General features: G+C 40.4%; 1 protein-coding gene across 6 annotated transcripts in view; it reads right to left on the bottom strand.

The window, feature by feature from the left end:
• Positions 1-22,208, bottom strand: part of LDB2 (LIM domain binding 2) — a 219,581-nt gene that overhangs the window by 135,482 nt on the left and 61,891 nt on the right. For all 6 annotated transcript variants that reach the window (XM_013960070.2, XM_013960071.2, XM_013960065.2 and 3 more), the window contains exon 2: positions 6,681-6,783. In XM_013960070.2, the coding sequence (XP_013815524.1) occupies positions 6,681-6,783 (103 nt within the window). The remainder of the gene's footprint in view (positions 1-6,680; positions 6,784-22,208) is intronic.

Here is a 22,208-nt window from a genome sequence, read left to right as displayed (position 1 = left end):
CTGAAGTTATTTAAAAAAAAGAATTACTGAGGAAATTCCAAAAGACTCCTACTGTTGCACTGATATTTAAGAAGGGACAGAATACGATCAGGTAACTGTATACCAGATAACATAATACACTCACAGACAAAACAGTGAAAAAAATTATACAGGATTCAACTGACAGAGATTGAGGCAAAAGGGATGTAATTAATGCCAGTCAACATGGTTTTATGGAAAATAGGTCTTGTCAAACAAATCTCATTTTATTCTTTGATGAGCTTACAGAAGTTTGGGTGATGAAGATGAGTGCATAGATGTAATACACTTAGATACTCGTAATACATTTGACTTACTAGTACACCACATTATGTTCTTACCAAAAATTAGTAATATACAATATTAATAAAGCACATGTTGAATGAATTCAAAATGTTTAACAAACCAATTTCACGAAGTAAATATTGATTGGCAATCATCAGCTGGTGGGGGGAGCGGTGACCCACAAACACTGACGTTAGATATTAGACCTGATTCTAGAGACATTTTTATTGAGGGGCTGAAATTAAATTCAAAAGTATTACAAACAAACTTTGAAGGTGAAACATAAATTGGAAGAGTGGTATATAAAGATGAAGACCAGGCAGTCACACAGAATAATCTGTCTGATTTACTAAGCTAGGTCAATTTACTGCATTGTACCTGAATGCTCAAATCATGTTTAATGACTGGATTTCTCTGGGGAAAAAAAAAGGGAAGAAGAAAGAGCATGTACCTGGAAATACTACAATCTGTTTCACTTGGCTTATTAAACTTTCTCTATAAGAGTTATGTGAGAGAAGCCAGACGACAGCTTTACAGAAATCCAGGGTGATAATGTAGCCGACTAGCCTCTCACAACAGTTTTTTGGACAATAGTTAAGCAAGGGGGTAACGCGTGGCAGGTTTCGGCTGTTTATCCCCACACTATGTTCCTTGCTCGTGAGAAATCCCCACTAGATGCAGGTTTCCACGATTACACCAGCAGAAGTTACCCAACAAAGGTCTCTGAAGCTAACGGTGCATCACGGGTTAGAAACAGGGACAAGGGCAGAAAGAATTTGTTTCGGAAGGGAAAGCACCGTTTGCAGCTCACTTGCTGTGTACGCACAGACTGAGTAATTTCTGGTGAAGACACAGAATATATTCTAAAGGCACAGGTAGGAACCTAGATAAGCGCTTTAAAGCCCAAAGTTCACTGCACTCTAAAATTACTGTCTACAAAATTCTGTGTTTTTCTAACTTTCTAACTTTCCAAGGAAAATTGAGAAATGAGGAAAAATCAAAGCAGGGTTCATGCACCAAGTAGGGGAAATGAACAGTAAGTGCATAAAATGCAAAGCACGGTATAGTCATATTGAACAATCCAAACATAAACTGAGCTAAGCAATTAAAACATAAAACACATATTCAATTATCATCTGAAGACTCAGAGCAACAATAAAACTGAAACCACATTATATCTTTCTAGGAGTATACAGATCAAAAGAGCTCAACTTGTCCCTTCTGAAAATTCTACTTTTTAAAACTGTGCAACATTATGCAATGGCGTATAAAATTTGGTGATGGAAGCCCATGAGAGGTGTCTGAAATTCTCAATACATTCTATATGTATAGTAAATCCGTTTTTAAGACTCCATCATACCTGCATGAAAATTTTTACAGCCACAAATGTGCTTGCTTGTGCTTTTGGTTCCTCACAGTATACCTCTCCTCCATAAACAGAAAGCTTTTAGTGAATAAAACGGAAAGCTAGCCAAGCTCTAATTTCCTCCACGGTGAAAATCACATAGATTATGTGTCACAGTGCCCCTTTACTCGGAAAGAGTTAACTCCCTAGCTCCTACTCTCTGCAGTGCTGCATAAACACTGCACATTATTCTTACTGAGCATGCTTCATCTTTGCTGTCTCCACAGTCTTGGGCTGTCAATCACCTGTCAGTCCCCACCACATCAGCACAGTGTGCATCACCAGGCTGTCAGCACAGCAGCTGATGAGACTCTGCTAAGAGCTGTCAATCAAACTTGTTTCTCTTATCTGTTCTGGAAATATTTTGTCTCGAAGAAACAAAGAACCTGGGCAACAATGGATCAGAGTCTAGTATTTACTCTTTTACAGGGGTAGTAGGCTCTTAACAGGAAACGACTATGTTTCATCCACAACCAGGAAAAAAATCTGTTCCATTCGGTGTTTTTTTTTTTGTTTTTTTTTGCTTAAATCCGATTTAGTTCTTGTCCCAATAAATCAGGGCATAATAAATTAATGCAAATTTCATTTTACTTTCACTGTAAAATGAATTTAACAGGTTTACTTCTTAAGTTTCTCTATTGAACACAATTCAGTGCAGGTTAAAACAGGAAATCTCTCTTTGGTGTTGGGAGCCTTTCCCTGCCTTTGGGCACTGGAACATGTGGTCTTTCTCTCTGTCTTACCATAGCCAAAAAGCCAGACTAGAGAAAACACACATAATTTACAGCCTTGACACATTAAAATATCTCTTTATTTTTTGTAGCATTTCTCATTAAAACTCAATTTCAACATGGAGTTTAATAACATGTCAGTAGGGTTCATAGATAATAGCAGACCAAAAGAATAGCTAAGGAGTATAAGCAAGCAGGAGGAAAGCATATGCTGATGTTTAAAAGAAGATGGTATCTTCTTTCTGGAATACTGTACAGGTGAGGAGGAATTGGAGAAGGCAGGGTTCTTGCATCTACAGAAATAAAATACTGAAGAAAAGAAAGAGCAGCAGAGATGGGCACAGCAGTGATTTCGGGTCTGACACAGAATCTCTGCATTCAAAGTTGAGCTGGGCTTTCAAGTGCACGTCTATACAAGGCAGAATAATGTTCTGCAAAGATAACTGGGCTAGGTCTGACAAACCTGGCAATGAAATTAATTAGCACTGGTGGATCACTGAACTAACAGACCTCTATTCTTTCCAGGGCCGAGTAAGTATCTTTACATGCTGTGCCATACAGATATACAGGCACATTTAAGGCTAGCTTGAGTATCAGTACATAGTGCTGTCTCATGCAAAGTAAACTAAACATAACCCAGTGACTTAAATTTTGTGCTCTGACCCATATCTATTTTTCCCTACAAATTAATGAATCCTAGGGCTGATAGTCTAGGAGAAACCTTGCATACCTAAAAGGGAACCTAGCAAAGGGAAGGAAACCACTTTTCTCAGTATATAGAGGAGTGCAGTAAAATGTGATAATGTAAAAGTAGGCCTAAAAATATTTGGTGTTTTTCATAAAGCTTCAGTTTGGGGTCATGAAATTAGATGAGCAGCTTAATTTTCTGAGACAAAAAAGTGAGTTTACAACCCTTACAGTTCCTTGGACACAGTGTATATTAAAAGATAAAAAAACAGGAGGCAAGGAAAAGTATATATTTTTTAATCTTGTAATAATTACACCATCAGTGATTTACAGCCCTAATTCACATGCTCTGAACATTTGGTACTGGCTATGGGACTCAGGCATCCAGGTAACAGAGCAGAGCGTGGAGAGAGCCAGCTGGGAAAAAGGCCAGGAGATAAGAAACCCTTGGAGTGCTTGGAAAGACAAATGCAAAAGCAAGCAAGGAAAAGAAGCCCCAGAAGGATCTGGGGACCCGGAGGGATCTGGGGACCACGGTCACGATTAGAGAAAAGAAGAGGAGAGTATGCAAGTTTGCAGCAAGCCCCACAGGGCTCTCTGGGCTCCCCGGGGGTAGAAGCTGGGGCGAAGGGAAGGCACGCACTGTTCTTCCTGGTCTTCAGCCACTTGACTGGGAATCTCCATAACCCAGAGAAAAACTGTGACCAAGGACAACAAAAACAATTTGTCCTCCCCCCTCGCCTATCCCCCCCAAAGAGCCTGGTTTGTGTTTTTCTGGAATTTCTTCACTCCAGAAGAGAATATTTTAGCTCCCAAAAGAGGAAAACCATTGCCCAGGGGAGAGAAAATGAGGTGCCAGGCACAACCGATGTCCAAGGTGTAAGCAAATCTCTCTCAGATTGAAGCAAGACAAAGGAAGGCAATTTTGAGCTGAATTCTGGAGCAAAGGCAAGAGGTCGGCATCTTTCATCAACTTCAGCTCTATAAATGACTTATCAAAGGATGCCTATTTCTCTTTTCTAGGGTCTAATCTTGGTTCCCTGCATTACTGTTTGTGCCTTCAAGAACAAAAAATTTCTCTTTTTTTTTCCCCCCCCTCAGAGCCAATTCAGATGTTTTTAATCTCCACTAAATATTAAAGAATTTGTATGTTGGGGTAAGGAGGCAGGTGTTACACTGAGCACTGAACAGCGGGTGGAGACTTGCTGTTTTTATTTCATCTTTTTCTAAATTCCTCGCTCTCGGTGCAGCCTCTCATGTGTCCTGCCTCACACAGAATCACAGAATCACAGAATCGCTGAGGTTGGAAGGGACCTCTGGAGATCATCTAGTCCAACCCCCCTGCTCAAGCAGGGTCACCTAGAGCACGTTGCACAGGATTGCATCCAGGCGTGTTTTGAATATCTCCAGAGAAGGAGACTCCACAACCTCTCGGGGCAACCTGTTCCAGTGCTCTGTCACAACCCGAGCGTCCACCCACCGGCCAACAACTTCACGGTTTCCCAGGAATAACGTTAGCGTGGGAGCGCCTGCTGGGCTCGGGGAGGTGGTGAGATGCTCTGGAGCCACAAGGGATTTGGCACGGGGCTCTGGCGGGCAGCAGGGGCACCTCGGCCGGGGCTCTGCTCGGCGAGCGCCCGCCACGCATCGACGCGGCTCTTCTGCCAACGGCCGCGCCGAGAGGCGAGTGGACTGCTCTGCTCCCAAGGCCTGCGCGTGCTTCAGGACACCAAGCTCCCCTGCTGGGAGCTTTTAACCCACGACCTGCGCCCTGGGCCCACCCCAAGCAAGGCTGGGAACACGAGCGGTGACTCGGACAATCCCCTCAGCCAGTAGGGCTGCCCCCAGAGCCTGCTCGTACGTCAGCCAAAGTCCCCAGACTAGGGCAGCTCAGGCATACTCTTTATAGCATCAATAAATAGGAAGACTGCTAGTGTCAGTAAGAATCAACAATAGTGCAGTTCAAAATTATGTAAATATTTACCAGCGAAGGAACCAGAGCGTGAATGAATAGAGAGAGCCCTATATGCTGGACTTAAATCGCAGGTGCTTGAGAATAACAACATCGAAAGCTGCTACAGTTTGTGCAGAGGTCAGAAATTAAAACCGCAAAAAAGACAAAAAAAAAAAGCACGTGCACTAGTCAGCTTTAAAAAATGTGCTCACAGTAATTTGATCTTTCAATCACGCTTATCAACAGCAATGCTAAGAGTCACAGTATTGCCCTGTACTGAACTATCCCAGTTAGAGATCGCACAACCATTATCAAGCGTTTGTGACAACAGGAATATTTTACCCTTTGACAAATTCTTCCATATGCAGCACTGTTTTCCAGAAACACAACTCCCTCTGATCTAACTGGACATTAATTGCTTTTTTGCTGATGTGTCTGTGCCTTCTGGACTGATAACACAACTAGCAAATCTGATATCTGACAAGTTGACTCAACCTAATCAGGACAGATCAGCTGTTACCAACATTGCTATAGGCTGTAATTTGAGGACCTTTACAGAGTTATCACTTGCTTTGAAAGGCAAGAAACTGTAATTCTGTCAACACTAATCCCAGAACGTGCGTTCAAAGTGGCTGTTATTTTTTCTTCAGGAGAAGGTAACACTTGTCAAATAAATACCTGAGATAATTGATAAAAGGAATTAGAAGTATGTGAGTGATACACTGACAATCAGTCACTCTCAAGAAAAATAAGAACCTTGCAAGATTCAGCACATTAAGCACAGAGCACAAGCTGTCACTGTGAAGCAGGGGTCACTCTGAATGGAGTGAAACAATTTGCAATGCCGTTTTTCAGTGTTTACTTATCTCTGTGCTGCTTAGTGCTAAAGCTGAGTGAATTATTCCTTTCAAACAATTTGTTCGATGAATTTTACCCCTTTTTTTCTGCTTGGAGTATGTGGGCAATGGATACCAATGCCATCAGATTTATTCACTGCTTCATTTTATTCAAGATTGCATTTAGTACTTGACTGAGAATATTTTAGACTTGGCTGCTTAGCTGTGATTGTTCACACAATACCCAGGGCAGGTCCTTACTGTGTGCAAACAGCATAAGTCCATGCAGCTGATGGACTAACGATTATTTACACCAGCAAGGATATATTTTTAGGTATTTTTTTCTGCTTTCTGTTTGAATTTGGAAGCCTTTCAGGTGAGAATACTGAAATTTGCTGCAAAGTCCCTTTTCTGTGAACATTTTTGCCCACAAGACTCAACACTTGAATATTTATGGCAAGCAAAGGAACAAAGAGTGCAAGCACAGCCAAAGCGAATTAATTTAAAAATTATGGAGATTATGTTGTATTATTTGCCCTGCTCCACCAGGAAATAATTTGTTTTCATATAATAAAATTCAGAGAAATTCCATAACCTATCTTTCCTAACAAATCCCAACCCATGCAATTTGTTAATGGAACATGATGGTTGCTGAACACAACCAAGTGACTTTGTCATTGCCAGGTTCTCAGCTGTCTCTTACTTTCACAGATAAATGTATAGAAACTCAGTCTTAAAATTATAACAATAAATGTATCTCTTACTGTATCGCTTTGGTCCATCTTCCAAACAAAATGAAAGGGTTAAAGTTGCATCATCTTCAAAAAACTCAGTTGCAAAGGCATCCCACCAGAGGTTGTCACTATCCTAGGAAGCAACAGATCATTCACTTAACAGGAGGCAAAATGAAAATATGTTCTTCCTTTTTTAAAGAAATTCCAAAGGAACACGCATAGTTTGCGCATTCTTCCCTGTGATTTTGGGGTGATGTCTATATGATATTTTGAACTAATTTTCTTAGATAAGGGTTTCATTCTAGTTTAAGAAAAGAGGTGAAATGTTTAGTTTATTATACAATAAACTTTCATTTTGTCCAGCACACCAAATATGCAAAAATGTTCATTATCATAAACACAAGTAACTTCTTACATTTACTTTGTTACACCTTAGAATGTTCTTATAAATTAGTCGCATATAGAGCAATTATGACTTTTCCTCCCTTCTCCTGGGCTGCATATCTCAAATGCTTGGTCCTAATCATGAAAAAAACTCAGCATTTAATTCTCTAATACTACATAACCTGATTATCAGCATGAGTTGACAGGAAAGTAATTTTGAAACTAAATATAATAGCCATTCCACTTCGATGTATTTAATATAAGTACAATGCTACCATAGGTTAATTAAATACCAGCTAGTTACTTAAATATAATTGTTGAGAGAAATCTTTACCTTCCAGTACAATACATGAGGTGAAAACAATATTTTCAGATGACCTGTGTATTCTTATATTTGCAGTAATACACATACTCAGAACATAACAATTATTAAAATAGTGTAGAATGCAATGCATACACTGAACTACTACCACAGGTGGGCTGTTGCCTTTGGGAACTGAACCAGGCATTTTCAGAGCCGGGTGATTAACAACAGGCAGCCAAACCTCCATGCCTAGCACCTGGCCAAGTGGCCTGGCTTGCAAGGCCTTGCTCCGAAGTCAGGGAACAACAGAATCCACCTCTTGTTTAAGTCACTAAATATGGATATGTTTATTAACTGGACTTGAAATCTTTGGCACAGTGTCTTCTGCTGCTCTGAGATCTTCCCCTTCTGTGAGGCCCTGAGATTTAAATCACTCGCCACGCACAGAATCAGCCCCAAAGCTGGAAATACACCTGGGAAGATGCTACCATCACACTCCTCATCACCGCAGTATCACGAGCACTTTGGCAGTCCTCCAAGTGTGCAAGACTACCTTCATCCAGCTTAGCGAGCTGGATGAAGCGCCTTAAGAGCGCCTCTTAAGGCCTGAGCAATATGTAACAGAGTGAGAAGACATTTGTTACCTTCACAAGAAAAATAACCCCTGAGATAAAATGCTGATTTAAGACAAAATGTGCATCTATCATATTCATTATATGTGCACGTGCAGAGAAATAGCTATGTGATCTTTTTAGTTCTGCTCCCATTTCTCCTAAAGATGTTATTATTGGGTTTCACTCCTAACCGCTGAGCAGGGTGTCTTTACTGCCCTACCACTTTACATTACTTTGATCGCTGTCAAATAGCCAGCAGAGGAACGGTAAGGACATGTCTTAGCACTCCAGCTCCCACTGGAGAAGCCTGAGAGACTTTTTGGCTGGTTCAGAGCCGCTGGTGCTCCCCTTCCTCACCAACTCTCGTCCCACGCGGCAGCAGCGTTCCCAGCCCGAGGCATGACAGAGAGGCCGGGCACTGCCGTGATCGCTCCATAATTCAATCACGCTCACACAGAGGTATCAGAAATGCCCCCGTTCGGCAGAAATCTGTTGTCACAGAGAGCGGCCGCTCTCTCCTGTTTGCTGGTGTAAACCTTATGGGCTCTGTGTGTGCAAACACTGTTGCGCTTATTGGCTGAGTAGCCACGATGGTAAGTACAGAGCAGACAGGTGTTCACCAACAGCCCCAAAACCGCCTCCAGCAACACCCCTCCCTGCTCTGAACACTGACGCTTCACTCATGCAACTGTGCCAGTTGTTATCACAAGCCCACATGACAGTTCACTGCCCCATCAGTAATTACGAGCTACTGCTCTTGGTCATTTGCCAAAAGAGAGGCTGTAGCATTTTTAAAGCGGGATCTTTTGGCCATATGTCTTGTCATTGCAAAGGGGGAGGGGAGGAAAGGATTTAAGCAATGCTACATACCACACTTGCAGCTCTGCTGTGGGAAAGCAATTGTTAACTCAGTATTTCAGTACTTCTAGAGCTACTAATGCAAAATCCCATAATAAAAAAAGCAAAAGGGAAGCATCACATAATCGTGATGCAAATGCACACAGAAAACAAAGAGAAGAACACGGGGAAAAGCGCAGGGCCTCACCTCAAAACCACACATATTTGCACTCACTTTTCTTCCAAGAAGGCTAGTCTGAAGGCTAAAAAATGTGGAGACTGAATTACTGCGGATTCTCTCCCTGGATAAATAAAATATCCAGGCTCTGTCACAGTTTGAATACTATCCAAGGTCTTTATCTCGTGATTTTGCATACTCTACATCAGGAAGAAGTAAAAATAGAAAATACCCCTCCCATGCATACACACACATGTATACACACACACGTGCACACACGCACACACACAACTTAATGGGCTCTACGATCCCTCCGTTGTGCCTGGATGCACTCTGCTGCTCAGCTCACGCTCTGCCCTTGTCACAGGTGGCCCAACTCCTCTCATGGCCTCGTGGTGAACGAACCCAAATGCTGTGTTCCCCAGACAAACAGAAGAAGAAAATGGATCCACTTCTTATGAAAAAAATGAGTGAAATCACCCCCTTTTTCCTGCAAAAAGGGGATGGTGAAGGCAAGGCTGCCCCCATGCATCTTTAACTTCTGCTCTGACAGGTTACGGGGGATTTTGCCAGAGTAATTATTTTTCTATTCAACAATAATGAGAAATTACCATGGCAACCTCCCTTTCACGTAGTGCACTCACACACTCAAACATTGAAATAATGGACTAAACATAACAAAAAAATTAATACTTTGAAAAATATTTTTTATTAAAATAAACTTAAAGAATAGGTCAAAGGAGAGAAAAGGGCAGGGACAGTCTTAGAGTTGGGTCAGGAGTGAAGATGACACGCAGATGTATCCAGCTACCAAAGCAGCAAAATGTCTTCTGCCACAACTGTCATTGTTCCTTCTGATCACCACCACTCCTATTATTATTTGTAATTTGAAGCTTGGTTCAACTCTGAATAGGGACTCCAAGTAAATGGAATCCTAGGGTTTCAATATTTTTTTCTGACTCTGATTTCTTTGGCAAATGTAATCAGACTTTAAGTACAACGATGTTCTTTCTCCCCCCCATCTAATAGTCCCACATATTCACTGTGGGATCTGAGAGTCAAGCTGGGTTCTTCTTTACAACTTACACACTTACATGATTAAGAGCCTGCAAGCCAAATGAGCTTTTTCGTCTTGCCTATGATGGTGATTGCTGAACCAAAATAGATGTTGCAGCCGGACTATAAGGCTAACTGAGCCTATGGCATTTTCTCCAAATTCCTTTATTTCTGTTTAATGTCTTGGAAGGTAGAAAAGAGAGTTCACGTATAAAACCAGCACATGAAACCATGTTTGGGAGAAGATGCAGATAGAACTGGAATGCAGGACAGAACTGGAATTCAAAATGATTCTGAGAGATTGCAGAAATGATCCGAAACGAAGATGAAATTCAATAAGTGTTGTGACAAAAGCACAAATACAAAATGGGGAATAACTTACTAAGCAGTACTGCAGAAACGGGCCAGATCGTAAACCAAATATGTCAGCAGTCTGTTGCTGTTGCAAATAAGGGAAATGTTGCAAATACAGGAAATTAGACAGAATTCCCTGCCACTCCCCAAACCCTCTCCCTGGCAAGATGCACACTGGAAGAGCCCACCCACATGTGGGGTGCTGTGCCCAGCTCTGGGCCACCCACAGCCCAGGGACAAGGCCGAGCTTGAATCCAGCTGAGAACAACAGGAATTACGAGCTAAAAACGAACAACCCTCTCCAAAAAATAAAGGAAGCAAGGGAGGAGGCACCGGGTGTATTTAGCGCAAGAAGGAAGAAACAGGGAATGTGATGACAGCCTTCAACAATATAAAAAGATTGCTATGAAGAGAAGCGCAATCGCTTTTCTCCGGAGCTAACAAGGACAGGAGAGGCAATAACCAGCTGTTTGCTGCCCCGGCGGGTTCAGCGGCAGAGCGCCCCGCTACCGGCTTCTCGCCTGCTGCTGGGGAGGGCGGCGGAGCAGCCGCTGCCAGGCCGCCGAGCAGGGCGATGCCGGGCGCAGGGCGGGCGATCCCGCTGCCGCGAGCCCGCGTGGCCCTCCGCCCCGCTCCGCTCCGCTCCCCGACGCGACGGAGCTCTGCCATCTCCCGCACGTCGCTCGCTCTCTGCAGCACATGTGGAACAGGTGTAAATAGTACATTAAAAAGACAGTCATTAAAACAAATAAACATGATTCGGAATACACACAGGAAGCACATCTGTTGCGAAACGGCGCCTTTTTTGTATAATCACTTTTCAGGGAAGGACTGAATTTTAAACATCAACCTATGTGGCTTGGCATCACGCAAGGCAAAAACAAAAGAGAGAGGGCCCCTGGGAGCTTACATTTTTCTTCTGGCACCTGCAAGCCTTCCCTACTGACACTTACTATTTTCAGAGCTCTGTACGTCCCCACTCCTTTTGGCAACGTGCGCGCGTCTCATATTCTTTCAAGTTAACGCTGCCCAAGGAAATGGCTGTCTCCCCAAGGGAAGAATGTTATTCCACCCCTCCTCCCTTTCCCAGCAAATCCAGCTACACCAGAGCTTTTAAAATGCAATCCAAGATAAGATTTTGCCATTAAATACACCTGTAAAAACTGCACGGCCATTATGAATAACAAAACTCCCAAGATAAAGTATCATAAGAATTCTGACACTGATGTTTATACTCAGAGCACACTGACAGAGCATTAAAAATAAAATGTCAGAAAACTAGAAATTAATAACTTCCCCATTAGTTTTAAATTGGACCTGGCTTGAGCCTCCCCAACATATTTAAGGTTCTGGTACGAATTTCACTGAAGTAACAAATTAACAGGGATCCATATATCTTAATTTTAAACATTCTGACATTTCAGTACAGATCTGTAGGTTTGGCCCTGCAATGCACAATCTTTTCAAGATCTGGCATAGGTATTTTTGCTATGGTTTATATAAATTCTGTACAGCATAATGATATATTGATAGTCTTAAGTTGATTTTCTTGGGAACAGTATGAATAGAGTAAAAGAGTGGAATATTCATGTACAGTACATGGGTGAGAAACCTATATAGTCAAATGGCCTTCTATCATTGTACAGGATAATGAGCAAAAACAGGTACAAGAAAAGGATGCGACCAACGTCCATTCAGAACAACTTTCCTGGCATTATGTGGTACTAGTACCACTCTTAAAAGCACCTGAAAAAACTCTAATCTGGTTGCCCAGGGCTACTCCTGTTGCTTTTGCTTTTGTCATTCTACCTTATTTTTTTTATCTTAGACATAAAGCATGTTTTACATAGAGTTAAACACTCCTGTAATCTTGTAATTAATGATATCTTACCGAACCTCTAACTGCCCTCCCCCAGCTAGGAATGCCTGACTCTATTACTTCCATTTGTTATTTCACACATATTCACAGTTTTAATGGTGTTGCTTGCTTCCATTTCACTTACTAGTGTGGCTGGATGCCATTTCTCAAACAATGTGTAGTAAAACTGGCAGAAAGATTTTAAGACTTGGCTTTGGTCATAAGTAGTTTTCTGTTCCATTATATACTTCCAACTTCTTGCCAAAACTCTACTCAGTGCCCAAAGCATATCAGTTTCTTCAGCTGACTTATTAATTAATTACATTATTGTTTACATTCCACTTTGGAACTTACCTTAGTTTGTGCAGCAAAGAAACACCACCACGTTTCTGTTTCATTGACAAGACAGAAAACAGTTGTGCAACAGATACACACAGCAATAGTGCCTCAAAGAGAAAATGTGTAATGACTCTCATGCAAAAAGTGGGCAAAGACTCTACTCCTGATGGAAATCTGAAAGAATTTTGAGAATTCTTAAGATTTTTTTATAAGCAAAAAGCTCATAACGGAAAGCTACTCTTACAAATCCACTGGAAGTTCTAATATATCAAGGATCATACTTTTATGGCCTATAATATCTGCGATGCCACAACACCATGAGGTAACAAAATACAGAAGAAAGCAGTAACAGCTCATTTTCTGAAAGTGGAACTGTGAAAATCAGACATTAATTATTTGAGTCCAGATACAAATGGGAGAAACAAACAAACAAACAAAAAGATTAGAGAGGCTTTGCACAACATGCAAAGTGATTCGTGCCATTTTCTTGATGTACTCTGAACCTGGGGACCTGAGAATCAGCATCACTACAGCAGAACAATTATTCTGTAATTTTTCTGGTCTTGCAACTCAGTTTTGCAGAGATGCTATTTTGAGATAGTGTCACTTAGGTTCTCAAATGGAAGGTCCTCATTGGACAGTTAAACTAGGGGTTCAGATTAACTGAAATATGATGACACTGGTAGGAAGAAGAGATACAGCTTCCATATGTTTAGAGGCATGGCTGCCCTATTTCTTTTTATTTGGTCATTAAACTATGCCTGAATGAGAGACTTTTTGTCAGAATGGTTGTGGCAACTGCTTGCTGGCAAATAGCAAGACAAGTCCACACACAGCTATAAAAGTATAGTTATTCCATTACATCTAAGCCACCCAATTTCACCATCTCCACAGATGTTATATGTATTTCGAGTTGTATATCCTTTTAAAATTGGAGTCCTTACAATTATGGAGATTTTCTAACTTAAGCTTTCGGGAAAGGATAAGATGGCAAGCTAGCTGCTTTGGTCTAATAATAGAATCCACAAAGAATGCCTGGTCTCAAACCTATTATTTGTCATTGTTTAAATTTTACTGCAGCTTGTGGACAAAAGAGAAATGAATCCTTAAATACTCACTCTGTGCGTGAATCACTATTCCCCTACAGCAAACATACACAGATTGCAGTGTTTAATACCATCACTGTAAGCAGTACAAAGCAGAAAGGGTTAATTTATGAAATGGGTCATTTCACCTGCATCTTTAATTTCAAATCATTATTTCTATTCCTGACTGGGAACTTGCACCTATAACACAAGAATGGGTAGGAGAAAGAAAGGGAAAACAACAGCAATGAAGCTGGTCTCAGGAAGGCATATTCTTCTACCAATTCCTTATTGTCAGCATGGCACCATCCTTGATATTTCACAGCAGCATAATGAATGACAATCAGAGGATGCTCTTTTGTCCTTCTTAAGAAGTATTTGGGATAAGATTGCCTTTGGTCTCTAGGGGTAAGACCTATATTCTGGCTGTGTGAACAAAAAGACTGGGCATTAACAACGAAATTATGACCGTAGTGCAGTTGTTAACAGAGATAGACACATTCACCCCTAGTGTAGTATCTGTTTGGCCTTGGTACATATAGTGCATGCTAAATCCATATTCAAAGTTGTTTGAAATTTCAGCCCTCTTTTCAGCAGATGTGCAGATGTCTCTAGCTGCCTGACAACAGTAGAGGATTTCCCTTGTAGTATTCTCCAACCATGATCATTGCAGACAAATCACAGACTTGAGTTTCGTGTTTATCAAAAATGAACTGCGGTTACTCTTCTCTTTTCTGCAACACAATACTCAAAAGCTTCAGCCTTTGAGAATGGTTTATAGAGATGGAATATTAAGTGTGTCTATTATCTATTGTACTACCGTCAGTCATATGAATGTTCTTATTTTATGCTGACATTTTGACCTGGCTTCTTTTTTACCTTGTTTACTTCCATCTATATGAGTAAATGGAAGCTACTATGCCATCTATCCCAATGAAAAGGCAATAACTAGTATTGCCATCAGTGAATACAGAACATCAAATATATGTCACAAGGGCATGGAAAAAAGTAATATTCCCTGCAACATCAGTAAAAGAGCCTCTCTGGGTGTACCTACCCAACAGAACCAACTCCTGAGGCACTAAAATTTAGTTAACACAAATGCTTGTGCCAGTTATTACAGTGAAAGTAAACTTTCAAAAAATAAATTATTATTAACAACATTTAAATACTACATCAATGGACAGCAGAGACCCAACACAGTCTTGGACACCTCCACTTCAGACTAGACTCTCACCACTTGCCATTGCTCACTGGGGTCTCACTAGAGCTCTAGGCACATTACAGACAGGTACAAAGTTAAGGGCTTTGCCTCTGAGGAACTACAATGTAAAGTATGGGCTTACCCATAACATACTGTATTTTGAGAGGTAAGAAGCAGTTCTTCAATTGAGCTGGAAAACACTCTGCTTTTAATTCTTGTGCCACCTTCTTGGGCAAATATAGTGGTCAAAGTAGGGAATGGGATCCTAGATGAGACAAAGCACACTTCTGGCGTGCGTTCCAGCTTATTGGCAAAGTATCAAAATGGTGATAGGCTGAGAAATGCAACAATGAAGAACTGATTGTAACATATACTAAGATTAAAGGTGTTGGAAAGACATTTAGGTGAGAGGATTTATCTCCATATGACACTTACATGATCTTCTACCCTACAGGACTTTGAGAAGACTCTTGCTAAGATTATGACTTAGCAAAACATTTTTAAAATTAAGGAAATGCTTTTTGCTGGACTAGGATCCAAATATGTATTTGTTAGCCTGTAAATAAAATTAACTAAAAATTATTACTTCCTATTAAGCTTTGCAAACCAGATAAGAACATATCACTATATTGGACAGCTCTGTCTAAGCAGAGCTCTTATTTCCTGGGAAGGTACATGAAGTGGAAGAGATCCAGTGTATCATATGTCACATCTCCTTTAGAGGACAGGATTATTACATGTAACCTCATGGCTCAAGAGCTTAATTTACCAATAACTAGTCAGAAAAAGAGAAAACATTTGAGATTATAGCTGGAAGTGCAGTGAGGAAAGTATTTAAGAAATCACTCCTTTTTGTTATTGTCTATTTACAAGCATATCCGCACTTTAAATTATATATTGTTTTCTGCATTTAAGTGCTTAATGATATAGCTGTGGTTCTGGGTGCTCAGTTATCACCCAAAGAAATTGTAAGAGCACTATATAATTCCAGACAGGGCAGGGAAGCAAAAGCATTTCACAGAAATTTTGTTAAGAAGCAATGGTAAAAAACAGAATCAAGTACTTTGTTATGTATTAATAATATACTGTATCATTTTTGTATAAAAAGTGCATATTCTTTAAGCTAAAAATACTGTGAAAATTAACTAACAAGTGGGTAAGACAGAGATAGTCACCAGAAAATTATGTCCCTTTAAAGATCAGTCACATTTTTATTCAACTCATTTCAGATGCCAAAATCTTAAGATTTTTCTGAAATGATTATTTCTTAACTATAGCAAAAGTACCTTTCAAGTTAATTCATGTATGTATTCTGTACTTATTAGGGTTAGTACTCACAGCCATTTTTGTCAATTGGCAACATCATTCTACCGCAAATGTCTGTGCTGAATGTATCTTTCAGGATCTAAACTCTACTCAAGAGGAAGAAAAGAAAAAACGTATGGCCGAGTTCTTAATTAAGTTCTTAAATTCATAATTAAGTTCTTAAATTCATATTTTAGACTCTACTTACTTGATCAAGTTTGCAAAACTACTGCATAATTAGTATCATCCATATAACCTAGTTGAGACATTAATCAACTGAAGTGGTCAGATGCTCAGGTTTTTGAAAATAATATAGCTACATTTGTTGCTTGTCATTTTTGCTACACAAATGTATGTGCATGCAAGCTTAGACATTTATGCTGAGATTTTCAGAGCTAATGAAAAGACCCATGCATCCATTTTCCCTTAGATTCAGTAAAAATCAGATGCTGGAATATTCTATGTAATGCTCCAAATCCCAGCATGGAAATGCAACTTGCTGCCGTCTGCTGAATGCAGGCTGGAAGGTGACAACAGGGCTGGGATTCATTTCACCCCAAGACAGTTGTCTAAATTCATAGGAGATAAAAAGCCTCCTGGAGATATCTGTCTCTTCACTGACTGTAGAAGGAGCCTAGGGAATAGTTCAGTCTAACCATATAACTTTTACAGGGATAAAGGTAGGTAAGATAAATCCTATCTGAGGTACCCACCAAGAATTTAAAATTCAGGAAGGAAACCGGTTGAGGTTTGGGGAGCTTACATAGTGAAGAGCAGGACAAACACAAGCGGAAAGCTGGGTGAAACAACTGTATCTACTTCGTCTAGATTTTTACAGTCTTGGCAGAAAAAAGTATAAATGATGTTCAGGTTTTTTTTCCTCATAATACTCAAAGCTCTCCAGGCTGCCAGGTTCCTGCTGTTTCATATAAAAAGCTCCGAGTGGCACTGGTTAAAGATTTCTCTGCCAGTATGAAATGTTTTAAATGAAGAACATGTGATTATTTGCCTGGCTTCCTAACTTCACTCCCCAGCTAGCCAGACTTGCCAACACAGGCTGTCATGTCCTGTATTTTATCTATTTTTTCAATGCTAAGATATTCCGAAACAAAATACAATTAAGGATTGTTCAGATGTATCTTCCTATAACCTCAGAAACCTGAAATAGAAGGAAATCCTAAGTCAAGACAACACATACCAAATACTGTCATTTCTCACGCGTTACCCTGCTACCCTCGTGTCCCTCGGACACTGCCTGTTCCAGCGCACACCGCACACCAACGGGCCTGAGACAGCCACATCCGCTTTATGCAGCGACAAGAATCAGGAGTTGGCCTTTGCCCACCGAAGTGGGAATGGCTCGGGAATGGGTCACGCTTGAGACCGCAGAAGAGTCTCTGCATAAACCCGTTTCAAAGTTTACGTGGTGAGAAGCACTATCAGCACAGAGCAGGGAGCTTGCTGAGCTGGCTTTTACATTTACAAATTAAAATTCTGATGAAAATGGAGATCACCTGCATTAAAAATATTGAAACTCTGCTTCTAAAAGGAAAACTATTTAGAACCAAAACTTTTTACTGCTTTTGTTGCTATAATATTGTATAACATGTTAACAGATGACTGATGAGGATGTTGTGGTAGCTCAGTAACACAAAGGATAGTCTTGTCCTGAAAGGCACCAAAAGAAATATAGAGAGAATGAAGTACATATTGCGAAACCCAGAGGTGGTGATTACAGAGTGGTTGTGTATGTTTGTTTTAATTATTAACTTTAAATTTTCACTTCAAAGAAATGGGAGAATTTACACCTGCCAAGAAGCGCTCCCTTTCAAAACTGTCTGCACTGAGCAAAGCAAGTAGAGCTTTCTTCTAAATGGTGTATCTTACCTTGTCAACCTCATTCAAAGCAAAAAGGCATCAGTAGTAATAATGAGCATGCAGTTTGGTGAACAATTCCTTCACAGAAGCTATCTATTACATATTGTAACAAATTAAAAACTCTGAAAAGTCTTTGCGGGTCCCTGGAGAAATGCTATTTAATAAAGCAAACACCGATATTGAATGTGACAGAACTCCATTTGCTATAGAATCCCATCCAACTGTGTTTGGCTGCTGCTGAAGCAATTAGAGAAAGCTGTGATTTAATGATTATGCTAAAACCCTAGACAAACAAAGCTCTCACCTACCAAGTGGCCACTTAGCTGTATCACTACCACCCAAATGTAAAAAAATCCTTGTAGGATTTCATTTGTTGTCAGTCAACTAGCAGCAACATGAGCAATTATTTACTAACAATGCCTAGTTACTAGCTACCCTACTGCTTAAACATGAAAAATGTATAAACTAAATTTAAACAAGGTAAGTGAGGCCAAGTGTGAAATACTTAATGTCAGGGAAATCACCCACTAAGGTCATACTTGCAGCTGAGACCTAATACGATCTAGTAGAAAGATCACAACAGGTCAGAGTTTAATCCTTTTTTTTAAAAAAATCTTATTATTGTATATGATAATCCACTGGGGTTTCACCTCTGGTTCTATAAACATCTAATGAAACTTTAAACATCTTTTCATCACAGCAGTAGCCTCCTGTGAACTACAACCTATCACTTCAGACTCTGGATCTGTTAGATCAGCAGTAAAGCTTATTCACATGAGATTTCTTGGCTTTTGATGGACAGTATTTGGCCTTCCCCATTTTCTAATGCTGTTAAAATTTCTTTATATAAAGTTGCAGGACATCAAGAAGTACAGAAATCACAGTAAGCAGTGACAATTTGGAAAGCTTGTTTATGGAAAGCTTGTGAATTCTTTTGGAAACCATGGGCTTTCTTGGGGTGTTTATGTCAGATTAGAAACTCCATTGTGAAACCTGACTGAGGTGTCTGATTTTTAACTTCCCCATTAGCCTGATAATCCGGTGGGTAACACCTGGGACTGCTGGTGTAGATTTTTACCTCGGTTGTCTTCCAGATGAAAGCATCTTAAGGCAAAGGGAAAGCAAAGCCTTGGGAAAACCAGTTCCCTTCCTTTCCAGTTTCTTTGAAGAAACAGGATCTAGAGACACGGTGCATTTCTATAGCAAACAAAAACACCAGGTGACGATAGAGCCTTTTAAAACCTTAAAGGATATAAAGTCTGGGAGAAAGCTCAAAGACACAGAAAACTACTTTAGGAAAGAAAACAGTTTTGCTTAACATGGTGACTCATGTATAGAATTGCTGCAGAGGAAAGTGAAATAATTTATAGAAGCTATGTATAGGAATGCACTTCTCTGGGTGCTCACACCTACATTCAAAGATCTAAATCCTCATGTCTTAACAAAGGCATATGGTATGGGTTTGTTTTTGGTGGTTGTTTTTTGGTTGGGGGGGGGGTTGTTACAACTATGTATTTCTAGCTAAATTAAGGAATAATTGTGTTTAGAACCCTAAAAATTTTTTTTAACTGTTCTGTGTTCCTCAAGAGTGAACTGTAAACCCAGAGCATCTAAAATTTCAGAGCTTTTCTGGGAAGATTTGTGTTCAGGCTTCTAAAGAGCCTGGGAAGGCAGAGTAGCCTTGACAAAGCAAAGAAACAACACGGTCCCGTTTCTGGGAATGTGTAACTGAGGGAGGAGCCATCATTCAGAAGTGAGACAGAAAAGTCACCAAAGATTCTGTGCTAATGTTTTCTTTGACTAAGAGAAGTTTAAGTCGAGCCCAGTCCAGAGCATCCAAACCAGCCTGGTTTCCTCCAATGCAGTGACAACTGCTGTAAGATGTTATATTTCTATGCACCAGGTTTCATTAGAGCCTTTAAATTTGATTATAGCTGAACCTCTCTCTAGGTCCTCACATAAAGGCTATGTCAAAGTCTTACTGATCCTCTTCTGCAGTTTGGATGCCAAGCGTTCAAATATCTTAGAATTCTCCTTCTCCAAACTAGGTCCTCCACAATCAGCTTGATTTTCAAACCTGATTCCTGTATGACAAGCTGAAGAATCACCTCTCTGCTCTAGAGCAAAGGACTTATGCTCTTTTTCCTCCTTCCTGTTTTCTCAGTTCCACGATCTGATTGTCAAAAGCTTTTTCTACAAGCAGATATACTGAAAGCACACACACATATCCACTTTTTTATTGATAATCTCAGCTCATCTAGTAGTGTCTGCTGGATCAGGTCATCCATCTCTTAAAATCATATATTAAGTCATCCCTGGTCTGAGGCGCTCTAGAATGAACGTGAACTTTTCATAACCTCCACAACATGTGAGGTCTGAAAACAGTAAGGGGCCCATCAGAAACTGCCAGGTCAGTACAGAGCCCTCCATGTATCTAGCAGCGTATCAGCAAGGACAAAGGAGTGTATTGAAGATCAAATATGCTTTGTATTAAGCAAGCAGCTCCTTGTTCAGACTCTTATAAATGTTCCAGTTCAGCAGGGCTCAACATCTGGTAGGGGTCAGAGTTGGGCTGGCTGCCTTCTGACTTGATTCACCACTCCCCAGTACGGCTGCCAATTACAGCCCATCGTGTCCTGAAGCCTCAAGGGACTCACAGAACAGGTACAGAATCAAAGCAGCTTCCCCATTTCTCCCTGAAACTACACCTGCACCTTGATCTGAAGGGACCACAAGCTGGATTAAGTTGTCAGCACTTTCTTCATCCCTCTGCCAATATTCCACAGACACCAATTAGTAACAACCAAGGAGGCAATACCAAAGTGCCCAGGGGGAATGGCCTTGAAACTGCAGAAGTACTGAATATTTTCAACTATATTACACTGTGTGCTTCAGACATACAATTTTATGGGTTGTCAGCCGATATATACCAACTGATCCCAGTGGTTGGGATGGGACATGAAAACCTAAGTGTTCCCTAAGTTACACAGGATGAGTCTCACAATCGCGAATGTCATATGGAAATACCTAACCTATTCAACCACCAGAAGCAGCGCTCTGCAAACATAAAAGGAAACATGATGTTCCACAATGTTCCTATGATAATAAGCACAGTAGTCAGGCATACTAAATGTCTCCCAAGAAATGTAAGGTGAAAAGGTGGTACTGCATGAAGTAACCATCTCTAAGAATTGATGTTTCGTACTTGAAAGATTATACTCCCTTTTCATTTCCAGAAAATGTCCACTTGCCAGGTGTACTTATATTTAAATGAGAATTTCCGTACTTCCAAGGAGGTCAGAATTTAGGGCTTCAATTCTGTCAGATTTTGCAAGAGAAAAAACCAAAAGTAACTCACTCCACAGTGAAATAAAGAAAAACAGGCACACAATCTGTTCACTCTAACTGCTGTTACCACAAATGCCTCTAAGAAAATAACTATGCATCATGTTTCAATATGCAAAATACTTATTTCCCACCCCGACAACGATCAAAAGAATTTTGGGTATCTTTCTGATCTACAGGTTCTGTCCCATGTGAGATGCAGCAGTGTCATTCTACAGGGTGTAGCATTTGGAGCAAAGGGTTAGATCTTGTAGCTTAACATTTGAAATAGTTGGTCTTCAGGCTCTACCTTCTTGCTGCCAGCTCAGAGCAACTAGGTTCTCTATTCTTCTGTTGCAGACTGCACACTCCATAGTTTGTCCTACCAAAAATTAATCTGAAATCAAGGCTCTAAGCTTCTGTAGACAGACATTAAAGTTTCTGTGTTATTTTTCTTAAGAACAGGAGGCAAGGCTACTGGTAGCTGTGGTTGCAAAGAGAAGCTTGAGTGTAACAAAATGCATGTTAAACATGAGCAAGGGAATAAAAAAAAATAAACTCCTTTTTTCTTTAATGCCATGACATTTAAGCCAATCTCATGATCTTTCAGAGCCTGCGTCTGCTTTGTATAGAACCATGAGTGGTTTTGCATTTGTAATGGTTTATGTTCATTCTCATGGTCATCAATAACTGAGACCTGGAAGCTCATTTGGAGGCAGGGTGCTAAGCAGAGTGCAAATTTTTCATTTGCAGCAGAAGAAACCATGATCATCTTTGATATTTTCTCTTCTCATACAAGCCTCTTTGATTTGAGTGCTGGTATCAAAATAAAGTGACC

The sequence above is a fragment of the Apteryx mantelli genome, chromosome 5 (assembly GCF_036417845.1).
Source record: "Apteryx mantelli isolate bAptMan1 chromosome 5, bAptMan1.hap1, whole genome shotgun sequence".
Taxonomy (NCBI): domain Eukaryota; kingdom Metazoa; phylum Chordata; class Aves; order Apterygiformes; family Apterygidae; genus Apteryx; species Apteryx mantelli.
This window is presented reverse-complemented; position numbering and strand designations above follow the sequence as displayed.